This window comes from Colobus angolensis, unplaced genomic scaffold, assembly GCF_000951035.1.
Source record: "Colobus angolensis palliatus isolate OR3802 unplaced genomic scaffold, Cang.pa_1.0 Scaffold74, whole genome shotgun sequence".
NCBI lineage: Eukaryota > Metazoa > Chordata > Mammalia > Primates > Cercopithecidae > Colobus > Colobus angolensis.
The window spans coordinates 2,947,140-2,972,238 of NW_012121154.1; the positions used below are offsets into that span (position 1 = coordinate 2,947,140).

At 34.9% G+C, this 25,099-nt stretch overlaps 1 protein-coding gene across 2 annotated transcripts in view; it reads left to right on the forward strand.

Annotated features, from left to right (window-relative positions):
- The window catches only part of SEMA3A (sema domain, immunoglobulin domain (Ig), short basic domain, secreted, (semaphorin) 3A), a 521,740-nt gene that overhangs the window by 369,445 nt on the left and 127,196 nt on the right, over positions 1-25,099 (forward strand). For both annotated transcript variants that reach the window (XM_011927683.1, XM_011927682.1), the window contains 2 exons: positions 1,100-1,162; positions 20,332-20,451. In XM_011927683.1, coding sequence (XP_011783073.1) covers positions 1,100-1,162; positions 20,332-20,451 — 183 coding nt within the window. The remainder of the gene's footprint in view (positions 1-1,099; positions 1,163-20,331; positions 20,452-25,099) is intronic.

Consider the following 25,099-nt stretch of genomic DNA (forward strand, 5'->3'; position numbering starts at 1 on the left):
AAAAAAAAAAAAAAAATAGAATTATCTAGAGGTTCCCAAATGAATGATAATCAGTCATTTTAGACTAAAAGCTTTCCAGCTGACACGAATGATTAAGTGCCACCATTTCTGTTTTTTTATATATGACTTTTTTCCCACTGAAATTAACTATTAATAATATCACTAGAAAGGAAAAATGAATAAAAAACAAATTGTTCTGCCCCAATACAGATCGGAGTCATTGGAATTGCTCAGGGGATTCTATATTAAAATCAAATGAGAGTATTTGGATTAATGTTGCTGGGGGGATGAATCCACTGTCCTCCAAGCCACCACTAACATCATGGTTCATCTACTACTGTGACTGTATTCACACAATATGGGACTTTCTGGAAGGATGAAGACTAAATATGAGGGATAAAAACACAAATAATTGTTTCTCAACTAGTCTTTTAGCCCACATTAGAGAGGGTAATAGTTTTTTAGAGCTATCTGTTTGCTTCTTCAATCTACCTTTATTTCTCTAACATATACCATGTTACTTATAAATATTTTCCCTTTCCAAAAAAACAAAAACAGTAAATAGGAGAAAAAAGAGAAGTTTCCATTCTAAGTATTTTTTTTTAATCCTTTCAGTTACTTATTCTAAAATGTTATGCTGAGATTTGTTTCAGGGAAATGTATCCAAAGCACCCAAATGTTAAAATTACAAAATCACTATTTCATGATAAAGGCCAATTTAGAAAAATCTGAGCCATATCCTATGCCAGTTTCTACTTCTCTTCACTAAATTCTCACATCCTCTCAACAAGATCTCCCTCTCCCAATTTGTGTGCCAGTTCTTGCCACACTGCACTGCTTAGATCTATTGTCTGTGTCAGTTTCTCTCTTGCTCAACTTTTTTATACAGCAAAGGCTATTGAGTAGATGGAGAATCAGTGACTTATGTTCACACCAATTAACTGACGCCACTGGAAGATCTAAAGTGAAAGGTTCCTGAAAGAGTCTTTACGAAATTTTCTTTACTTCAGTTGCCCCAATGTCATCTAAAAGACTATATGGTGTTGGATCTCTTAGACAACTTAGTTGACATAAAACAATGTTTATTCTCTGTCCTTAGATTGTGTGGCCAGTATCTTACACCAGAAGAGATGAATGCAAGTGGGCTGGAAAAGACATCCTGGTAAGCATTAACCTACTAAATTATTATACAGGTTGAGTATCCTTCATTCAAAATGCTTGGGATCAAAGTGTTTCAAATTTCTGATTTTTTTTTTTTTTTTTTGTGGGGAAGCAGTTAGAATCTTTTCATATATATAATAAGATATCTTTCAGATAGAACCCAAGACTAGAAGCAAAATGTAGTTATTTTTCATATACATGGTATACCCATAGCCTAAAGGTAATTTTATCTTCCCCTCAGGGATGCTGAAGAAACTCTGCTGTGTGTCTGCATTTTGACTGTGACTAATCACATGAGATCAGGTGTGGAATTTCCACTTGTGGGTCATGTGGGTGCTCAAAAAATTTCGGATTTTGGAGGATTGCAGATTTCAGGATTTTGAATTAGGGATGCTCTACCTGTAGTAATGACATAGTAATTTATTACTCTGTCATCTATTTTTATTTAGTGTTCTATGAAGCACCACATTTTACTTTTAAACTTAATCACTCTTGAGGAATAAAATGATAGCATTCAATTTTGGAACACTGACAGATTTATGTATAGAATATATGTAAAAATAATAATATTCCTTAATAAAGCAAAAATCTGGTCTCTTTGGCTGTTTATATATGCAAAAATTAATTAACAAAATGTGATTTTGTAGCATACATATTTATATTCAATAAGTCAAATTCTTTCCACAGGTTGATTTTTATGTTAATTCCTCTTGAATTCTTCTTGAAATGCTATGAAATGTTTCCATTTCTGAGTCATAATTAAATTACCTATTTTTTCTTCTTTCCATTTTTTTCCTTTTATCTCTTTTCTTTCCTTTTCCTTTTCTCCATCTTTTTTCTTTTCATTCATCCTTTCTTTCTTCCTCTCTCCTTTCCTTCCATGTACCCATCCTTTAAATAAATGTGGGTTGGAAAAGGACCATGTAATAGGAATTGTCCTAGGCACTCTGGAGTGAAAGATGAATAGTAAGAAATCTGTATAATGTTTTTACCATTGTTAAAAGACAGAGGCCATTTTTTGTAAAGTAAACTGTCAGGAAAATTAAATGGGTGACTGGTTTGAGGAATAGCCCAGTATTTGCACAGATCATGAAAAGTAATTATAATCATTTAAATAAATTAATTAAAATGAATTACAGAATTTTTAATATATATAATTTTATATAATTTTATGTTTAATTGATATTTGGGGATGTCTAAAATACAAAGCAATATGTTTAAAAGTTTTATCTGTGTTTAAAAGTATTAGGATTTAGAATAAATTTATTCTGTGTGTTGCCTAAAGACATAAATCAAACGGTACATATGTGTATAGATACATAGATATTTTCAAGGGACAACTTGATTGATTTGTTACAGCTGCCTACAATGATGTATATGTTTAGAAGGATTTAGAGTTGGAATCTGAGTTCCTGGGAAAAGACTAACTCAATCTAGCAGCAATGTTGCCTATAGGTGAAGGAAGTTAGGTAGAGGATCACAAAGCAAAGGTATCTCCCATCTTTAATGCCTATACATTAGCAAACATGGGAAATTCATCCTTGAAAATTGCATATTAAATATATAGTTATTATGTTAAAATATTCATGACACATAGTAAAGACAGTGAGGCAGACTTTATTCAGGGGTACTGCTACAATGAAGTTTTGTAATGGGGGTGAGAGATTGAGTTTAATACAGGATATCCTGAATACAAAGATAAGTGGAAATTTATAGCTAAGAAGCAAAGTGGGAGTCAGTGGGTGGAAAATTGCCCAGAGGAAACATCGGAGTAATGGGAATTGTGGGTAAATTGATTAGACAGGATTATGACTGAAGGCAGGCCAGGGTGATAAGATATTGACAGTGAGGTAGGGCAGTGGGGTAGGAATTTGATCACACGTGTCAACGGTGGGAGAATTTCTGTAAACTGACTAAACAGGATTCTTGTGAAAACTGGACCGAGCAGAGATGAACATGGAAAGTCAAGGCCTTCTTGTGAAGAGAGTTCAGGGGAGTCTGACTAGAATTAGGTAAGGAGAGAACCTGTCAACTGAAAGTCACTTTACACCTTCATAGTACAGCAAACATTTTTCTGGTTATGTAACAGTGGATCAAAAAAAAAAAGTGTATTCTTCTATCAAATTTTATACTATCCCTAACTGATGCATAATTTGAAACTTTTGGAAAGGAGTAAATAGAAAGCACAATGAAGTAAGAACCCAGAGAGGTTGAGAATTTTGTGCTGATACTCCTACTGACTCATGAATATAGTGAGCAAGTATGCTAACTTTCTTAGGGCTTTAGCTTCTCATCTATTAAGTGAGACAACATATATATCACTGTAAGAAACAACTCTAATAGTTTTTGTGGAAATTATTCGAAAAGTAGAAAAAACTTCAATAATATAATGCTAAAAGTATAACTGAACAAACAAAAATCTATTAACATCAAAAAGCTACATTTACCATGAACAAATTACATTAAAATATTCAGTGAGATAATACCTGAGGATGAATAGAAATGGCTAATTTACCTATACACAGCTATTACCTTTGAAAAGGCAAACTTCTCCCTTTCTGTTAAAATCGAATTTTTCCTCTACTAATTACTATGATAACTAGCATTTAGTAAATGTAGTTTCAACAATAGCTTTATGAGGCAGATATAGTTACTCCCATTTTCTTGATCTTGATCAGAAAATAGAATGATTTCCTATGATTGATCAGGAAATATAATGATTCAGATTCTTCATTAAAAATCTTTACATTCAAAAATTTATGGATGTTTTGGGTACTATTCTAGGCATTGAGATCAAAATGTCAGTGTCCCTGATGATGTTTTGATATCAATTGGAATATTTGGATTTGAACTTGCCCATTAACACACAGATGATAAGTAATAGATTTGAACAAATATGTTACCTTTTCTGGCTCATCAACTGTGTAAGTATAATGATCATCAACTCATCCAGGCATGGTAGCCCGTGCCTGTAATCCCAACACTTTGGGAGGTTGAGGAGGATGGATCACTTGAGGTCAGAAGTTCAAGACCACCCTGGCCAACATGGTGAAGCCCCATCTTTACTAAAAATACAAAAATTAGCCAGGCGTGGTGGCACGTGCCCATGGTCTCAGTTACTGGGGAGGTTGAGGCAGGAGAATCGCTTGATCCCGAGAGGTGGAGGTTTCAGTGAGCCATGATCATGCCACTGAACTCCAGCCTGGGTGACAGAGCGAGACTCTGTTTCAAAAAAAAAGTAAAATAAAATAACTAACTCACAGAATTCCTGTAAGGCTCAAAGGAACCCATGCAAAATATTATGTAACTGGGATATTAATAATTAACAATATAAATATAATGTTAGTCATTATTGCTATTATTAGTATATATAATAAAGTAGTATGGACAATTTCTAAGTGAAAACATTGTTAATGAAATTAATTCAATACTCCTTAACAGTCGTGACTACTGCAGTGTTTCATTGTTCTGAATCTGATTTGGTCTGAAAGTTGAAGGTAATAACCATGTTTATCTAGTTATCTTACAAATTATCTACATATTATAATACAAACTGAAGCTTTATTTGATTTCACGATTGAATCAACCCAATCAAGCATATTTGATTTCATAATCGGATCAACTCATTCAATGACTGAGATAGCAGATGTATTTTGTGATTGTGATTTCTAAAATTACTCACCTCAAGGCATTTCCCACATCCTTTATGGAACTTTCTCCTCTCTCTTCCTCTCTATCTCTGCCTCTCTCTCCCTGTTATTAATACAAACAACTAAGGGATTCTTGCAGTTAGCCCAAATGCAGTTAGTTCAGCAGCCGCAATAAACTCATGATCCACAATGCCCTGTGGAGGATAACTTAATCACTTACTCATGATTTTAGAGACTCACCTGCATCAGCCACTGGAGTAACTGGGATTACAGGTGACCATCAAACCCAGCTAATTTGTGTATTTTTAGTAGAGATTGAGTTTCACTGTGTTGGCCAGGCTAGTCAAGAATACTTTCAAAGAAGAAAAGCAACTTCACTGCATTTTTCCATGCTTACTAAAAATGTTTACGAATTTTATGGAACTTAATTAAAAGGATCTAAGACATGGAGTTTGCTGAATCTGAGAGAGTGACACCAGATCATTTCACAGCACCTTGTATATAAGGATTCTGAAAGAATATAAATCATTATGATAGAGGTGCATAGAGAGACACACATTTTTAAAAGTGCGATGGCGTGATAATATTGCCTTACTAATGTTTTCAAAAATCAGTTAATTAATTGTAACATTATAAAATATTTGTGCTTTGGTATTTCTTCATATTCTGCATTAAATCAAGATTTTGATTTTTCTCCATTAAGATTATATAGTGAAAGGAAAAGAGAAGTTTTTATATATTTTATTTCAAGGAGAAATATATTTTTCTTCCAGTTCTACTCAACATTAAAATACATTTCATACTATTTTGCCGATAACCCTTATAGATCCTTTAATATTGCTTTTCATACTTTTTTTATGCAAGGTATATTTTATTCATTTAGAATTTTATTAAAATTTATTTTCATTTTCAGTTAACCTCATTTAAGTAATGCCTCAGTTTACATATTTTGTGTACTTCAAGATGATTCATGGCATTCATTGGTTATTTTTGGACTTTAATCTACAGATGCAATTTTTGCATTTCTTTCTTAATATATGATTTTAGAAATAGCTATTGGATGGCTCCCTGGGATTTGTAACATCCCTTCCTGAATAAACATAAGAAAATAAATAGCATTATTATTTTTAACAATGATTTAAATAAGCAGTAAGAAATAAATATTAAGAAGAAAGAGACTTTTTCTTTCATTTGACACCTGATTTCCAAAGTGATACAAGGACAGTTTGATGGAAATTCTGCACTGTATCTTGAATAAATAATAGTCAGCTATGACTTATGGACGATTCCTTTCAGAGGGCTCGTGTAATACTGAAAACCACAAGAATGGGTGTGAGTGGCTGTGGCAGCTATCAGGGCTCCAAGACAGGATTGTAACCAAAATAGGAACTGACCTGAACATTTATAGTAAAGTAAACAAACAACCTCCTTACTTGTTATCCCTGATTTCCGGAGCCGGTGCTTACCATTTCCTACTGATTTCCTTGAAAAGTCCACTGGAAATGAAGTGCCTTTAAACAAGTCACACTGGGTAAAGGACTGTCTTTGCAGCATTAGATTCAGATAGAAGGCTGCAATAGGAAAAGAGGGGTCAAGACCCTGGTTAATCTTATGCACTTTTAGAGTGGGCCATTCTTAGGCCTAGTTAAGGAAAAGTTCATTCCTATGGCTATGACAACACAGTAAACCAGAAGCCAGGACGTGCCACTGGATTGAACCTACATAGTTTCTGTGTCACTGAGTATGGTATCATACAGAAAAGCGAAACCTCTCCGCATTCCCTCATGCAGCTGGGATAATATAACTCGTCATTACTCTCTGCCCAGTTTTGCACCAAACACATATATTATATCAACAGCTGTAATTCAAGCAACTATTACACAAAGAATGGACTTTGTTGTTAAAGAGCAAGCCTGTAGCTTGAGGCACATAGTTATACTTTCTGCTCTCTCTCTCTCATATATATATATCAGGTTATCAGATAAATATATATACATATTGTCATCAGATAAAATATATATATTAATAAGAAATAACTTGTATATTTTAAATACATACATTTTATCTGATATATATATTTTATCTGATAACCTTTATTCTTTTAATATTGCTTTTGTGTATATCTATATATTTTTTCTATATAGAGTGTGTGTGTGCCTGTGCACGCATGTGCATGCATGTGCTGGTGATGACATTTATGATATTCATCTAAATTTAATTTTCTCTTGTAGAACTGAATGTACAGGATATAAAACAAATCATCATATTAATATGTCTTTTTTCGTGTTGTAGATTCTAAACCTTCAAATTGCTATGGAATTTTTAGCGTTAGAGTAGTGAAATGCTCATGAATTTTTCCATTGCTGTTACTTGAGAGCTGTTATTTGAAAAACATACATATAATACAGCATATAATACTATTGGACAGAGACCCTGGATAAGGAAATAAATACAGTCAAGATACCTGTATTCTGGCTGCTGTTATTCACTTTTGCTCCCATTTTTGGTATTTTTCTAGTGCTTAAAATTCACTTTGTTATACACAGTAACATTTCTATTGATGGCTTAACTTCGTTGACCCTGTTTTGCAAATGAAAGCTGAATACATTCTAAGCTGGTGAAAGAATCTGTTTTGAATCAATAGCTCTCTGAATCTTCTTTGTTTATCCTACTAAACCATCTCTCTTTGCACTAAATTTCAATAAAACCAAATGGCAACCGTATGACTGTTAGAAATATTTTGAACATCATTGGAAATCAAAATTTCAACCATCTGAGAGGAACAAAAAAGCAGACTCTCATAACATTCTGATTCTTGGATACATTTCAAAGTGTTGTATCATGCACCTGAACTTTGAGACTTTTAAAAATTCTTGAGGGATTTATTTTTATATATTTGTCCTTAGTTGTTACTCCTCTTAATGATATGATATATTATAATGTCTATCATGTTTACTGTGGCTCAAATTGCAGGACCTCAATAGCACTAATTTTTGCCAAGTGAATGCAATTGAGAATGTAAAGCTGCACATGCATCTTAAGTTACAGTGCATTCCAAAATGCCTATGTCAACCCTTAAATTTCATTACTTTTTCAAAGGTCAAATTTGACTCTAACTTTTAATTTTTTTAAAATTTTATTTTGGGCACATAATAAAACTGCATTAAGTGAATAATTAGAATTACCTTCTAATTTAGGAGTCTATCAAATAATAAAATTACACTAAATTTCAAAATCCTCATGTATAATTGTTGGAATATAGTTTTTCATGGTTCTTCACATTTCTCACATCTTATAAGCAGAGGTCCTGACTACCTTTTTTAAAAAAACCGTTTATGACTTTTTAATGATCGCCATTCTAACTGGTGTGAGATGGTATCTCATTGTGGTTTTGATTTGCATTTCTCTGATGACCAGTGATGATGAGCATTTTTTCATGTGTCTGTTGGCTGCATAAATGTCTTCTTTTGAGAAGTGTCTGCTAATATCCTTCTCCCACTTTTTAATGGGGTTGTTTGATTTTTTTCTTTTAAATTTGTTGAAGTTCTTTGTAGATTCTGGATATTAGCCCTTTGTCAGATAGGTAGATGTGGAGAAATAGGAACACTTTTACACTGTTGGTGGGACTGTAAACTAGTTCAACCATTGTGGAAGATAGTGTGGCGATTCCTCAAGGATCTAGAACTAGAAGTATTGTTTGACCCAGCCACCCCATTACTGGATGTATACCCAAAGGATTATAAATGATGCTGCTATAAAGACACATGCACATGTGGGGATATATCCAAAGGATTATACGTCATGCTGCTGTAAAGACACATGCACACGTATGTTTATTGCGGCACTATTCTAATAGCAAAGACTTGGAACCAACCCAAATGTCCATCAATGATAGACTGGATTAAGAAAATGTGGCACATATATACCATGGAATATTATGCAGCCATATAAAGGGTGAGTTCATGTCCTTTGTAGGAACATGGATTAAGCTGGAAACCATCATTCTGAGCAAACTATCGGAAGGACAGAAAACTAAACACTGCATGTTCTTACTCATAGGTGGGAACTGAACAATGAGAACACTTAGACACAGGTTGGGGAACATCATACACCAAGCCCTGTCGTGGGGTGGGGGTAGTGAGGAGGGATAGCATTAGGAGATATACCTAGTGTAAATGATGAGTTAATGGGTGCAGCACACCAACATGGCACAAGTATACATATGCAACAAACCTGTACATTGTACACATGTACCCTAGAACTTAAAGTATAATAAAAAATTGTTTTGTTAAGTTTTTTTTAAAAAAAACTGTTTATACAGTTACGATAGTGTCTTCCTCTGAAGTAGAACGTTGCTTTGCAAATGGTCTTGGGAAATAGAGAAATTGTCTCCCTCTGAAGCAAAGGGCAGATATGCACACTGTCCAGTGCAATCAACATAATATCTCTCTCAATATCTAAAGGTCAACATGCTATACCTATTATATAATATTTTGGTTTTCTCATCCAGAGTTCCTCTCCTATAATGCAACTCACCACATGTATAGGTATTATCTGACCCTCCTCTGAATACCCAGTGGAAATAGCACAAGAAATTCTAATACTCTGGCTAGTACTATTTCTGTGAGTAATAAAGTCTTTTACCTCTGAACCTTGAGTCACAAATCTTTTGTTAGTATTCATGAAAGCCTGGTAGGCTAACTCATTATCTTACAAATAGGGTAAAACCCCAGACCCTTTATAATTTTTGAAAATATTGATTGCAATTTTATGTGGACACTCTGGATAATCTTACAAATGAAAGAATATGGTCAGTTTATCCATTTTAAAATACGATTTTCGTCAAGAATTTTGATGGCACTTCAGTTGTACAGATAACTGATTTTTGATGAACGCCAGTATATGCCTTATCACATGTCACAGAAATGAGCGTAGATTTTCATATGTGTGTACCTTTCATATGTATGTGTATATCTGTTTGTGAGTAAATATCTGATATGCTGAACCAAATAATTACAGTTTAACTCTAGCCTTCAGAAGTAGTATAATAATATCCAGCACTTATGGAGAGCTTGCTTTATACCTGGTATTAATCTAAATGCATTTCGTATATTAACTCATTTAGGTGACTTGTATTTGGTTACAAGTCCATATTTCTTTTCAAGTAATTAAACAAGCAAATTTTGCATATAAGGTAAAAGATACATAGGAAATAAAACTTTGTCATTAAGTTTATTTCAGAAGTTAGGTAGTATTCATATTTTGAATTAATATATTTTACTAATACAGTCAAATAAGTTGGTATTAATTATGTTTGACTTGCCATGAACCAAGTCTCTCGTACAGATAAACTGAAATTTTTGGAAACCTTTTAGGGTCAGGATTAAAATTTAAATGCATTTTATTTATTTATTTATTTATGCAAAGTAAGGCTAGCATTTGAAATAGAGACATTTTATAAAAATCTTTCAGAAGATTTGGAGATTTTGATTTATGTTTCTTTTTACTGGAAATTTCAATTGCGTCCTTAAGTGGCTGAAATGAAGATGAAATATTTGGCATTGGTTAACAAATTATTATTTAGATTTGACTGGACACCATAATTCATCCATGCATCAGTGTACATACTTTTAGAGTACAGTAAGTATTTTACAATCTGGAGGGTCCATTATTGTGATTTGACCAGTTCCTTCAGGAGAAAAGATTTTGGCCAATATCTTCTTTCCTCATATTTAGCAAGTTGATCCAGGTCCCACGGAAACGTAGTTTCTAATACTTGTGTTTAGTATTCTTCTATATGTGTCTGATAATCTTCATAAGTGGATTTCTACTCATTTCTGAGAGTACACTGTCCATCATATCTTGTATTTAACAGGGACTCTAATGCTATGTCTCAAGACAAATATGCCATCACCAACTTTTGACTGTTTCACTTGACCTAGTAAAAAAAAACAGTAAAAATCATTTGTGCAATAACAATAAAAATCATCAACTTCTTATGTCCACAGGATCTCATGAAACTTTCCCGAAGTTCTGCCATTTAATTTTAATATACATCTACTTACTTTTAGCCTTTTTAGTTGGTAGCAAGGAAAACAGACTGCAAAATTATGGTAGCTCTGAAAACTTGACACACTATTTCTAGAGATGGAGAATCTTGGCTTTTGGCTTTAAGAGCAGAAAATTCCTGAAGCTTCTCACTGTTCCATTCAAATTAGGTGCAAAATATACTGTACTATCCATGCTATCCATGGTGTTAAATATAACTGTTATGTATGCATACATGTGTGCATGTGTTTATTCCACATGTATTCAATGCTAAAAGATAGGTTTTTTAGTATTGTGCTTGAAATGATACCAACATTAATACAACTTTTTGATTATAGATTTTAATATGCATTTAAAAAGCAGAAATATTTCATATTTAGAAGTAAATAAAATTATTAACTAATGACCTTTAGTCATTAGTTCATACAGTGAGCATGTGTGTGTTTTTAAATAGGTCAAATTTATGTTCCCTTTATATTACATATCACAATCAGCTAGTCTATGGCTGTAAGATGTATCTTTTCATCATGGTTTTATCAGAGACCACCTGGTGATTGATATAGAAAGTGTTCTATTATGGAAATTAGACCTTATACAATCATGAGAGCTGGTGAAGAATTCTATGGAAGGCTACTGCCTGAGACAGGTAGTGGGTGTGAAGTTGTTGTAGGTAACTATAGTTGCTGATGTTTATAGAAGAAAAGCCGGATATGAAGTAGGAAGAGTAAGGATGAACTGAGACCCACAGCACAAACTAAGACCAGAGTCTGTCTTTTACTACCTCTAACTTTGTTTGGGTCGATTTGGGTGACTTAAAGAAGAAATGGATGCCTTTTGTCATGGAGCTATACAAATATCAGGACTCAGTCTGGTAGAAACTAACAAATGAGATTTGGTGGAAGCCAGAGGACCTGGAAGCCCTGGTACTGCCCCACGCTAACAATGTGGCCAGCAGATCAGAACAACCTGGGGAGTGTAATGGTTGCAGCTTAATTTATACCTCCCAAACCTCATGCAGATTTCATTGATAGCCAGACTAAACCAACCTGCAAGAAAGGGAATTTGAGGAAATATTTTTCTAGCTTATTTCAGTTGGCACAGTACAATTCTGCCACAGCTATTGACTAACGCATGCTGTATTTGCTGTTGTATTGAGACAATGAATCATGGCATTTTTACTGCTTTGATAACAAGAGTGATTATAATTTATAAGCCTTCACTGCCAGAGGACTAGGATTTCATATAAATTCTATTGAACAAAATGCAATTGCCCTTGGTAGCTGAAATGGGCATAAAGTAATACTCAAAACCAATTTTTAAAAATCTGTCTCTGTTTAGCACCAAGTATGGGCTTAAACTCTGTTAACTGCATCCTTTCAAACAATGAACTATTCATAATAGAGCTCGTCATAATTTGTGAAATGGCATAATATGTAGAAAAGCGTGAGAGTTAAGCAGTCAGAGAAATATCCAAACAATAGTGAAGTTTAATTATTTTAAGAATTGGGGCTGGGCAAGGTGGCTCATGCCTGTAATCCCAGCACTTTGGGAGGCCGAGGCAGGTGGATCACCTGAGGTCAGGAGTTCAAGACCAGGCTGACAAACATGGAGAAACCCTGCCTCTACTAAAAATACAAAATTAGTCAGGGTGGTGGCGCATGCGTGTAATCCCAGCTACTCGGGAGGCTGAGGCAGGAGAATCGCTTGAACCCAGGAGATGGAGGTTGCAGTGAGCCAAGATTGCACCATTGCACTCCAGCCTGGGCAACAAGAGCGAAACTCCATCTCAAAAAAAAAAAAAAAAAAGAATTGGATAACCAGTTACCTATCAATTAATAAGTGCTAGTCATCATGCTAAGTAATTTACATAAATATATCGTTAATCTCATTTTTAGTTGAGGACACTCAGGCTCAGAGATTCTAAGTAACTTTGTTATAGTCACACAGCAAATGGAAAATGCCTGAGTAATTTTAACCCATGTCTAACTGACTTTAAAGCAGTGGTTCCCCAATCTTTTTGGCACCAGGAACTGGTTTCGTAGAAGACAATTTTTCCATGGGCCAAAAAGGGGATGGTTTTGGGATGAAACTGTTCCACCACAGATCGTCAGATATTAATTAGATTCTCACAAGGAGACCTCAACCTAGATCCCTTGTATGCACAGTTCATAAAAGTGTTCAACCTCCTATGAGAATCTAATGCAGCAGCGGATCAGACAGAAGGGGGAGCTCAGGCAGTAGTGCTGGCTGGCCTACTGCTCACCTCCTGCTGTGCAGCCTGTTCTTAACAGGCCACTGACTGGTACCAGTCTACCTGGGGTTTGGGAACCCCTGCTCTAAGGTGTAAGACTGATACAAGTAATTACCCCCATTTCTGTTTCACCATTATGAAATTGTTCATTTTGCCCTACATGTTTTTTCTTAAAGTTTATGAGAATACCTTTTCAAATGCAAATATCCTTGAATAAGTAACATCTTCATTACATATCAACAAATATAAATTTAAAAATTCCTAATTTCTGAAATTTAAATGCATGCATAAATTATTTCTACAAGTTGATATATACATATGGTTTACATACAAATATCCACATATACGTGCATATTTGGGAAGATTATGATATATGGATGATATTTGAAGAAATAATAAAATTATGCCAGAAAAAAATGAAATTTGTAAAATGTCCTCTTTAATATCTAATTCTGTACAAAGCAGAAGATCCAAAGTTGGCTTATGGGTGACAAAATTATGATACCATGTATGTTCTGATGGTCAAAATATTTTAAGCAATGGTCAATTTAAGTATCTTTTGACTAAGCAGCAGATTGCCTCCAATTACCCACTTTCTTTTTAATGTTTGTATTACTCCATTAGGGCTAGCATAATAAAGTGGCACAGACTGGTTGGCTAAAACAACAGAAATTTATGTTCCAGTTCTGGAGGCTAGAAGTCCAAGTTCAAGGTATAAGCAGGGTTGAGTTCCTCTGAGCCTCCTCTCCTTGGCTTGCAGATGACTGTCCTCTTGCTGCCTATTCACATGGCCCTTCCTCTGTGCACTCATGCCCCCGATGTCTCCTTATGTGTCCAAGTTTCTTCTTCTTATAAAGACACCAGCCAGGTTGGATTAGGGTCTACGCTAAGGGCCTCATTTTGACTTAGTCACCTCCTTAATGACCCTATCCCCAAATAGAGTCATATTCCCAGATGGTAGAGATTAGAGTTTCAAGATATAAATTTTGAGAAAATGGAGTTCAGCCTATAAGACAGTCTCACAACTCTGGTTTGATAGTTCATTTACCCTGTGGGCACTTGACTTCTTTTCAAACCTTTTTATATTGCAAAAGTTCTTTCTTTCTGAATGTTCTACTTTCTAATCTCCTTTTAAATCAACTACATTTTTGGTCATGAAAAAAGGAAGCAAAGGACAAGAGTATACATGTGAAATATGCCGTAGGCACTTGCATTTGAATAAGTGATACATCAGTGTGTATGTAACAAACACTAAACTTGATTAGCGTCTCCAATTATTATAAGATGCATTAAGATAATATTTTATATTATAACTATAAAACAGACTTTAGGGCCGGGCGCGGTGGCTTAAGCCTGTAATCCCAGCACTTTGGGAGGCCGAGATGGGCGGATCACGAGGTCAGGAGATCGAGACCATCCTGGCTAACACGGTGAAACCCCGTCTCTACTAAAACACAAAAAACTAGCCGGGCCAGGTGGAGGACACCTGTAGTTCCAGCTACTTGGGAGACTGAGGCAGGAGAATGGCGTAAACCCTGGAGGCGTAGCTTGCAGTGAGCTGAGATCTGGCCACTGCACTCCAGCCTGGGCGACAGAGCGAGACTCCGTGTCAAAAAAAAAAAAAAAAAAAAACAGACTTTAGTACTTTGGACTTTAAGGACTCCAACAAAAATTAATGTTTGATATTAGGCAAGACAGGAGGTAGAAAGGAGGTAGATGTGAATGAAATCAAGCATTCTTCTAAAATATGGGCTCAGTTTTTCTGTCTTTTCCTAAGGTTACATCTCACGTGCAATTAAAGATGCAGTTCATCTCTCTTTTATGTGTAATGATTTCTGTTATGGTAAAGGCATGTATGTTAGAATTAAATATGCCAAATAATTTTGTTCACAATAAATTCCTTTAGATTATAACTCTCCTTACTTGATGTAAACAAATGACTTGGTTGCATTAAGGCATGAACACTAAATATTCAGCCCCGGGCATAAAATTGGAAACCACTGAATATCATTTTTGAAATAAGGATGAGGATTGTGAGTACTTCATCATTTTCCTGGTTTGGTAGGAAACATATTTATATACATTTCCCAGAATATTTGCAATTGTCTGCATTTATTGTAATATGAGATAAAGAAAGGTTATGCTAGGTACATATAACGGACCACAGCCAAATCATGCAAATGAATGGCACACATCATGATGAATCCGAGTGACAGTATAATATAAAAGAAAACATAAGCCTAAAAATCGATACCATAAGCTTCTATGGTCCACACAGAATTTCAAAGTGAATTTTTTGAACTCCTTTAAATAAAAGAAAATCACAGCGGTCAGCTTTTGCTAATAGCATGGTCTATAGTGCCTATGTGGATAATCATTTTGAACATGTTTGAAGGTTTCAAGTAATTTGAAAGAAAAATGTTTATAGAATCTTGAACAATATTTCTAGAACTTCAAAACAAATAGTCAATCTAGAGGGAAAAGAGCAGTCAAATTGGGCACTTAACTGCAATGAACATTTAAGTAAAATAATTTGGGAGCCTTATACAGAGAGTCTTCATTTAGTTTAATCATATAATTCAAGCCACTTTAAAAGTTGTTTTTCAGTTATCATAGGTTTAATGGTGATATATTCAATTAATATGAATATGCTTACATACGAAAATTACTGGCTATGTAATATTGCTAACTTTGTTGTGTTAGTTGAATCAGTATTATTTTAAATCTCTAAAAAGTATAAAAGCATTGATATGGAAAGTTCAATTCATTTTATTATGGCATATTCTAAATACTGATGGTAAAAACGCCCCCCAAAATGGACAGAACTGCCTATTCATCACTTTAAAAGGTGAATGTTAAAAAATTCCAAGTCACAAATTCAACATTAGAAGGCTAATATCATAATTATAACATGGTTTATATTTTAGTTTTATTAGATAAGCCTCTTTGGAGAAGAGATTTCTAACATCCTTTAGTGAATAGTAAAGTATTAGAAAGACGCAATTATGGATGATCGGATTACAGCTGTAATAGCACAAGGTTAAAAGAAAAAAAAAAAAGACTAAACATTATTGCCAGATAAGTGCGGAAAAGCTTAAATAGAGGAAGGGATAAAGTGAGTGACAGGAACAATCTCACGGATTACTGCTTTGGCACGAAGATTCCAGTATTCAGCTAGCTTGCCAAATAAATTGACCAGAGAAAAAGAAAGTCAACAGATTAACTTCAGGAATTAAGCTTATTAATGGGTTTTCAGGCATAAATGTATTCACCCATCACGATAGGAAAAGATTTCCTTTGCTTTCCCAGCTGCTAGATTATGCACCAAAATATTTCTACATAAACTATCGATGGGATAGAAGCATTTTTTTCTTTTTACATGAATTCTCACTGACCTGAGTCAATGTTATATGCTACCCATTCATTTTGGACTGATTTGTAGTTGAGCCAGAACAAGTTGTTTGATTTAATCATGAACTGAATGTATTTGAATAGAGATGGTTCACGTTCACAAGTCTCTTCTTTTCTCTTCGCTTACTTAGAGTAAAATTTAACTGCTCCATCCAGAATTTAAGAACATGTAAGGAGGTAATTGGAATTGGAGGTAAATCATATTCTTTTGTAGAAATTATAATTATCGGAAGTTAGTTAAAAACACCTCAGTTCTGTTTTAATTTTCATGCATGGAGCAGTTGTTTTGACAGATGGATGGACTTTATTTTTGTAACCGTCCAGGAAAAGTCTGTGTAACACAGTCTAATCAGTGCTTCATATCTGCAATGTTTGTTTTTGAATCACTATGCTTTTGGCTCCTGTATCTTTTTCTAGGGGTAGACATTTTCTTCTAAATTTATTACTCCAGGTAATATCTTTATACATAATTCCTCATTCCTTTGATCTGGAAAGACCAGAGACCCTTAAAAACATAAGTGTAAGTGGTTTGTCACTAAGGGTGATGAATCATTACTCCTCAGGTGTGGCCTTGGATTTTACTGGTTTATAACTGCCCTTACTTTTATTTCTAGCTAACAATCTATAACACTGTTGCTCTGGAGAACATTTCAGTAAAATAAGAGGTCAGTATGGTTGCCTGACTCTTGGGAAGTCAACTTGTTGCTAAACTTGTCTGTGTTCATCAACTTAAATTCCAAAAAGGATCAAGGTTTGAAAAATGAATTCATTTTGAACTGATTCCACTCTCTTTATTACATTGTAAATCCTCCAGTGCTGAGCAAAGCAGTGCAGTAGTTTAAGGCCAAAAAGTACATTACATTCTGAATTTTAAGAATCATCATGGTTCAAGAAAAGGTCAGAAACACTCTTCTTCTGTCTCCCTAGAGCAGAAATGTGTGAAGTGTGTTTCCTTTTTCTGCCACGCTTCCTTCTTTTTTAGAGGAATGTCCAAGCTGCTTCCAAATAAAATGAATATCCTGTTTTGGAACACTCGAAAACCTTGGCAGCAACAAGCTAGAGAATGAAGGCAAATGAATGACAGGATTGATACTCTTTTATGTAGGTTTTCTGTTAAGAACAAATCCTTACTAACAATGTCTCTGTCAAGTTTTTGCTTCTTCTCTGTCCAGTTCTTTTAATACACTTTCCTCCTCCATTGTTCTTGATGGGTCTTCTCTCAGCTATTTTTAACCAAATTTGAAAGTATTTCCTTCCATTCCTTTGTTTTATTTCAAGCATCTTTATATCCTCTAAGCCCAAGAAATTTCTCTCCATTCTATTTGCATCAACCTCCACTTTCAAAATAATATTGAGCTTGCTCCCAGGGCATGGTAACAATACAACCTGCTGCCAACTGGGAGAGTTCAGTGGGGAAATGAAGGGGATCATTCCAGGCCTTAGGCCAATAGGGTGGGTCTAGTTGCTTAGCAAAAAGATAGAATCCCGTTATCAGCACTCTCGGTAGAACCCTTTGCCAGGTTTCACAGCTACGGTCCTGTGATTGATTTTGTTCCAACAGCTCTGTAGGGGAATTGCTGTCATGTTATAGTGGTTCCTCTTTAGTAGTTAATAGAGAAGAAATTAAAATTATGATATTCAGTGGAGCCCAATTTCATAGTTAGCAAGAACCCTGAGAGTTTTTCAGTCATTAATTACAATCTGCTAATTTCCTTCGAAGGACAGATGTAGTCACTATAAATTGCTAATCAGTTATTCAATCTATAAGAGATAAAGAGCCCACAAATTCTGTGATATTATTATTCATAACAGTTGCAGAGGTGACATGAGCCTTTGTTTTGTTCACAAGTATTCTTACTGGTAAAATATGTTCTTCCTTATTTATTATGGAGAAGTAAGTTCCACTGTCATATTTCTAAGGAGGTAGTTAGGTGATACTGATAAGACTAAAAACTTGGGGTTTGTGGAAAAAATTGCATGCATATCTATAAAGGCATGGCATGCAAACTGAAATCCTGTTTTTTTCTAGAACGAAAAAGACATCCATCTGGGTTTGCCACTATTATTTATTAGAATATCTGTTTGCTTACCAATATGTACACAGCCAATTTCTTAGTTTCAGCATATGGTGCTGGAACTGGTTATTTCTAATCTGGAATACTATAATATTGAGCCCACAATCAGAGATGATTATCTTTATACAAAAGCAGAGTATGTGGCCACCTACGTGTTTCAAAGTAAACATTTTCCTGAAAATGGCTTCTTTGCAAATGACTGAAATTTTGTTAAGAACACAAATAAATCCTTTGAGTAAGGCTCATGAATGCCTGGTTTGTAAATGAGTTTATCAGATGTTTCCCTTTCCACAACCTCTTCCCTCTGCCCAAGCCTTCATGCCCTGTTCTCTTGGGGAAGGAAGAGAGACTCTTACAGAATGGAGAGCTTGTTGCTAAGAGTAGTGGAAGTTAAGTTATATCTGTTTCATAGTTTTACCAAAGAGGTACCCTATTTAAAGTGAAACATGGATGAGATCCACATACCTTTTAAGCTAGGAAATTTTTCCTCATAACAACTTGCAAGATCAATTTATTTCAGAGAGGAATTTTAAACATTGTAGTGCCTTACCAGACAAAAGAAAGACTCAGGATCTGTGTAGCAAAACAGTGGAAGAAATTATGTTTATTTTAGTTACCCCCAAAGTACTCAGCATATGTTAGGAAAGCATGAGGGAGGAGTCACAACTAGAAACTTTCACATTTTACTTTAAATGGGTCACATTCATTTTTAGGGCAATGTATTTTAGGGTCATCATCAGGTTTCATCCTAGAAAAATAAGTGATAATAGACAGCAATTATTTGAATTTAAATATCAATTAATCTGCTTAAGTTTGGTTGTCTGATCCTTATTTTACGGGGGCAATGGAATTAAGATAAAAATAATCAGCTTCAAATATAGAATACAGATGTCATGTGGAAATGTACTCAAATAATTTTACCACCTCAGTTGTAAGCTCCAACTGACTACATAAAGCACTCTGAGTTTCACTTGAAAACTGGCAAGTCATAGAGAATGGCTTTGGGAGTGTGACACACTTAGAAGTCCCAGGAACAACCCAGTCCTGTCATGTGTGCCTGCCTTGCTTGTACTGTTGTCCACACTTGATCCTTAACTGCATTTATAGTTACATATTTGGTTCTTAATTCCAAATGTTTATAGAAAAAAAAAAGGTAGTTAAGGAAGTCTATAGCCTTTAACAAAATCATTTTGAATGCAGTTTTTGTTATTTACCATGTGACTACTCATTTGGATATTTCCAAAATGGATTACTAATGATGTTTAAACTTTATGTTTATTACAGGGTCATATTATATTATATTTTTGTTTTCTTTTCCTAAAATGGAACTGAAAACTGATTTTTGCAAGTAAATTTTCACCATCATTTTGTTTAGTCAATTCATTAGTTAATCAAGTAATTTGCTGCTCTCCTTATTTCTGGAAAAATCACCTGTGATTATTGATTATCTAATTTTTTTTCTGCTTTTGTATAAATAAATTAAAAATAGCTTTAATAAAAGACTGATGGAAGGGCATAAAATAATTGTTCTCATCAGGGTAAGAAACTCTATATTTTAATGCATGTTATAATATAAACAAAACAATAGAAAAATAAATAAGTCCTTACAATGTTGTGAAAGGGATGCTAAAAAAAGAAAACAAAAGACAAATCTGTTCCAGCATGCCTAGCACCCTAGAGGATGCCTCAGTCATGCTGATTGCTGAAAATCTTTGGTTTTCCTTTTGTCTTACAGAAAGAATGTGCTAATTTCATCAAGGTACTTAAGGCATATAATCAGACTCACTTGTACGCCTGTGGAACGGGGGCTTTTCATCCAATTTGCACCTACATTGAAATTGGACATCATCCTGAGGTAAAGCTGGCTTTTAAAAAATTGTGTTTGTCCATGACCCCTTTCTATTCAAAATGCTTCATTACTAATTTCTTCAGTTCATTTTGCTTCTGGTTCACTATTCAGTGGGACCTACTTCAGATTCAGATGCTGTTATTAATTTTAATCTGTGAATGCAAAAAGAATGAGAACATCACTCAACAAAAACTAGGGAGCAGGAGGAAGGAAGGAAGAAAGCATTTGTTTTCACCCTGGATTAGAGTCCAATCCGTTTTGCATGTGCAGCAGATGTCAGCAGGCTGAATGTGTGGTGTTTTCTCCTTCATTTGTATATTGCCAGCCTTCTCCTCCATTTCTATCCTCAGTCAGAAGTGTCTGCCACCCAGTTGTTTTCTTCTGCCTAGGGATTAAGAAAGGATGTCATACATTTGCACAATGATCTGATCTCAGGTTTGACTCACATTATTCACATTTGTATTCTTGCTTGGCTAAGCTTTGATTGTATATTTTTGATTATTATTTTGGAGGTATGGGAAAGAAAAAAATGTTTTTTTTTTAATCTGTCTATTCCTTGTAAAGATGTTTTAGTGAGGAAATTATGTACATTTAAGTAAAAATCAAGATAAAGAAAAAGTTGCTAATGTTGAAAGCAGTTTGGTGAATCTGGCTTATCAATAGCCTTCAATTATAAACCCTCTTGTAATTTTTGGCATGAAATCCTAAGAGGAACAAAAGTGTTCACGTGATGAGAAAATCATTGGTGACAATTGTCTTCAAAACGGGAATTCAGAAATACTCAACAAATAAAGGACTTAGTCTTGAAATATTTCTGATATCCTAAAGATAAAATAAAATTGACATGGTATTCACTTCTTTATAACTTAAACTTTAGATTCTCTCCCTAAATTTCATAAAGTGTCCCAAAGTGATATAAGTATGTCTTTTGACCCAAATGAATTAGAAATCAAAATAGTTTCTGCTATATCTTCTTTGTATAAGAAATCACCTTAGATATTATGCAGTTTCTAGACTAAACACAATTATTTTTTCTTCTTGATGAACCAGGGAAGACACATTCCCAAGATCTCACTAGTTGCCAGTCGCTCTTCATCCTATTTCCCCAACCATATCCTTCCTTCTTCTCTTTTTTATAAGCCCATATGTATAGTATTTTTGCTGACAGACTGAAGAGCTTTAAGTAAAAAGCAACTTTAGGACAGGCAATTCTACTGATGTTGCTTGTTTTACATTGATTAAATTAGGGATAAATTTATGCACATGGTACTGGAGACTTTGTACATGTAATTTGTTTTAGCACCTGATTTAGTCACTCTCTCTTTGCTGTCTTCTCAACCAATTCCTATTGTAATACATCAGTTGTCCTAAAGCTTGGGCCCAAGGTGATTGTCTCACTTTTCTATATTCTGAAGGTAGCTCTAGAGAACCCCCTCCACATGATATTGCACTTTTTACATGAGTCATGGCATTGCACTTTTTACATGCGTCAGGAATTATGGTCTACATGATTGGCAATGGAATCAGGAATGCTGACCTTTTTTTTTTTTTTTTTTTTTTGTGAGATGGAGTCTCTGTTGCCCAGGCTGGAGTGCAGTGGCGTGATCTTGGCTCACTGCAACCCTGCCTCCCAGGTTCGAGTGATTCTCCTGTCTCAGCCTCCCAAGTACCAAGTAGCTGGGATTACAGGTGCACGCCGACATGCCTGGCTAATTTTTTGTATTTTAGTAGAGATAGGGTTTCACCATGTTGCTCAGGCTGGTCTCGAATTTCTGAGCTCAGGCAATCCATCGACCTTGGCCTCCCCAAGTGCTAGGATTGCAGACGTGAGTGACAGAGCCCAGCAGGAATGCTGAACTTTTAGCACAAATTAGCAGAAAGGACCTGGACTTTGGTGTCGCATCTGGCTTCAGATCTTGCTCTACAACTTACTAGCTGTGGAGCCCTGAAAATATTACTTAACTTCTCTGAGACTCTGTCTCATACATGCAACACAAGCTAAAAACAATCTTTTGATTCTCGGAGTCTGTATATTTTAAATGCAAGGTTAACTTATTACCTCTAACTGCCTTCTACCGTTCCTAGCACAGTATGACCCATTGACTTTTTTTTCTTTTTGTCCCTGTAGAAACTCAAGGAGTTTTAATCCCATCATTGTTAAAAGCATATCTGCTAGCCTCAGACTGCAGAGCTTGCATTCAACCTCAGCTTGGTACTAGCTGCTTAATCTGGTGCAAATTATTTACCTCCTCTGTATCTAAGTTTCTAAGCTAGAAATTTTTAAGGAAAATGGTCTGTACCTCATACAGTTGTGAAAGTTAAACATTGTCTAATGGATAATAAGAGCTGAAAAAAAGTCAATTAATATTAGAAACTGTAACTATTTTAAAATGCAAGTCTATACCCGTTTAATACAAAATATAAATCTGCATCACAGCCTAAAAACTCTGTTGCTATTTTGCTTAATAGCAGTTGTCACGTTGCCTCTTAAATGTTTCTCACTTCATCAGAGATTGTAAATTATGGCACTGGATTCTCATGGCTGCCGGGTGATTCTGCACCTTTCTTAATTTCCCCTTTTTCAATGCGAGGCTTACATGATGTTGATGGTCATTTAAATTAAAACGCCATATGCTATCCTTGCATTTTTATCATTTTCCCGAAATGTTGATTTTTGAAGCTGAGATTTTAATAGAGTTAACAGTCTATTTCCTCTTCCACTCATCAACTACTCAGTGCTGCCCTATGGGTGGGCCGCTGGGGAAATGAAGAGGTACAGGTTCTGGAGCCAGGCCATTTACCAGGATTTCCTCTACCCAAATAGCCAATATATAAAGCTTCCTGTCCGAGCATTCTGAGGTGGGAGATTGAAATGCGAGTGTTTTCCTGAGACTCTGAAACTCACAGCCTTTGAGAGAGGTCCTCCTTCAGAAGCTCAGTGATTTTGATTTGCATGATAACTATAGATTGTGAAATGCTGTTCCAGACTGTTTAGGGGATCAGAAGTAAGATGATTATGCAATTACCTGGGGAATTTGAAGCAGTCTAGACAGTCAATCTATGAAATTCTGGAAAAGATATTATCAATATATCTTGTCTAGACTACATCAAATTTAATTTTCAATGCTTAAGTTGCCTTAAGAGAGAATCTGCTTTAAATTCATCTATATTTACTTAAAACACTACTTTTGGATTAAAATTGTTATGCTGTTTGTGAAGTTGAAAAAAAGAGACAGTGTATACTTCGTACTATTGGGAGAAGACAGTAACAGAGAGATCGGGAGAGTGAGAAATAAAATAGCAATCGAAACAGAGGCCAGGATTATTGGCTTAGAGTTCATAAACTCTCATAGAGTTTGAATATATCAACTTCTTTTCTCAAGGACAACTTTTCAGATAAAGAACCCATTTTTCTCCTAAATTCTAGTTTAGAAGTTGTGTGTGTACTTTGCTATTACCTGCCCCACTCAAAATAATGAAAGACTAATCTCCTTTTAAAATTTTGTCTAGACATATTACAAATAATTTTATCATAAAAAAAGACATTTCATTTGTTGCTTTTATTAAGACTTTTATGGATATTTAAACATTCAGTTTTTTCTTTGCAGTGTTCTTCCTTTTAAAACAACTTATCATCTTACATTCTGTTTTCAAGAATGTTGAAACTCCATTGTCAGAAAATGACATTATAGACTTAGCATTGTATATGGCAGAATGCCCCAGAAGTAAAAACATCACTTTGAAGGAAATCAGGGCTGACTTAATTATTTAATAGCTTTGGATCTTATAGGAGGAAATTAATAGCTCCTTTAAAGTAATAATACAACCATTTGCAAAATAACCTCCAGTTTCGTCTTCTAGTTATGAAAATAGACCTCTTTTACTCTTCAAGCATTTTAATAGCATACAATCATGAGTCGTTTAACAACAGAGATAGAATCTGAGAAATATGTCCTTAGGCTATTTTACTGTTGTGCAAAAATCATAGAGTGTACTTACACAAACCTAGATGGGATAGCCTACTATATACCTAGGCTATCTGGTGGAGCCTATTGCTCCTAAGGCTGTAAATCTGTACAGTACGTTACTATACTGAATATTGTAGGCAATATGTAGCATAATAATATGTATTTGTGCATCTAAACATATGTAAACAGAGACAAGGCTTTCCAATGGCTATGAGGTCACTACGCAATAAGAATTTTTTAGATCCACTATAATCCTAGGGGCTTACCATCCTATATGCTGTTCATCATTAACCAAAATGTTATGTGCCACCTGACTATATTTACACTCCTGAATAGCATATTGCAAAATCTACTTTTGCTGTATCATGAATACCTCCTGACCACACACAGTATGTCATTGATTGCTGTCTTAAACAGATTTTCTCTTTCCTGTGGTACATTTGGGAATTGGTAGACCTATTAATTAACTCCAGTTCTGTAAGATATGTGTCAATCAATTCTTGGGTATCTTCCAATAACACTTGACACTGCAGAAAACTGCTGGTGAGGTCACATACGTCATACACATGTGTGTGTTTATCATAAAATGCTTGCAGAGTTCATGGAAAAAATGATTTAGAATTAGAGTACAGATGAGTCTGGAGTTTAAGCTCTCAGCATCCATGCCATTGAAATGAAAAGCGTGA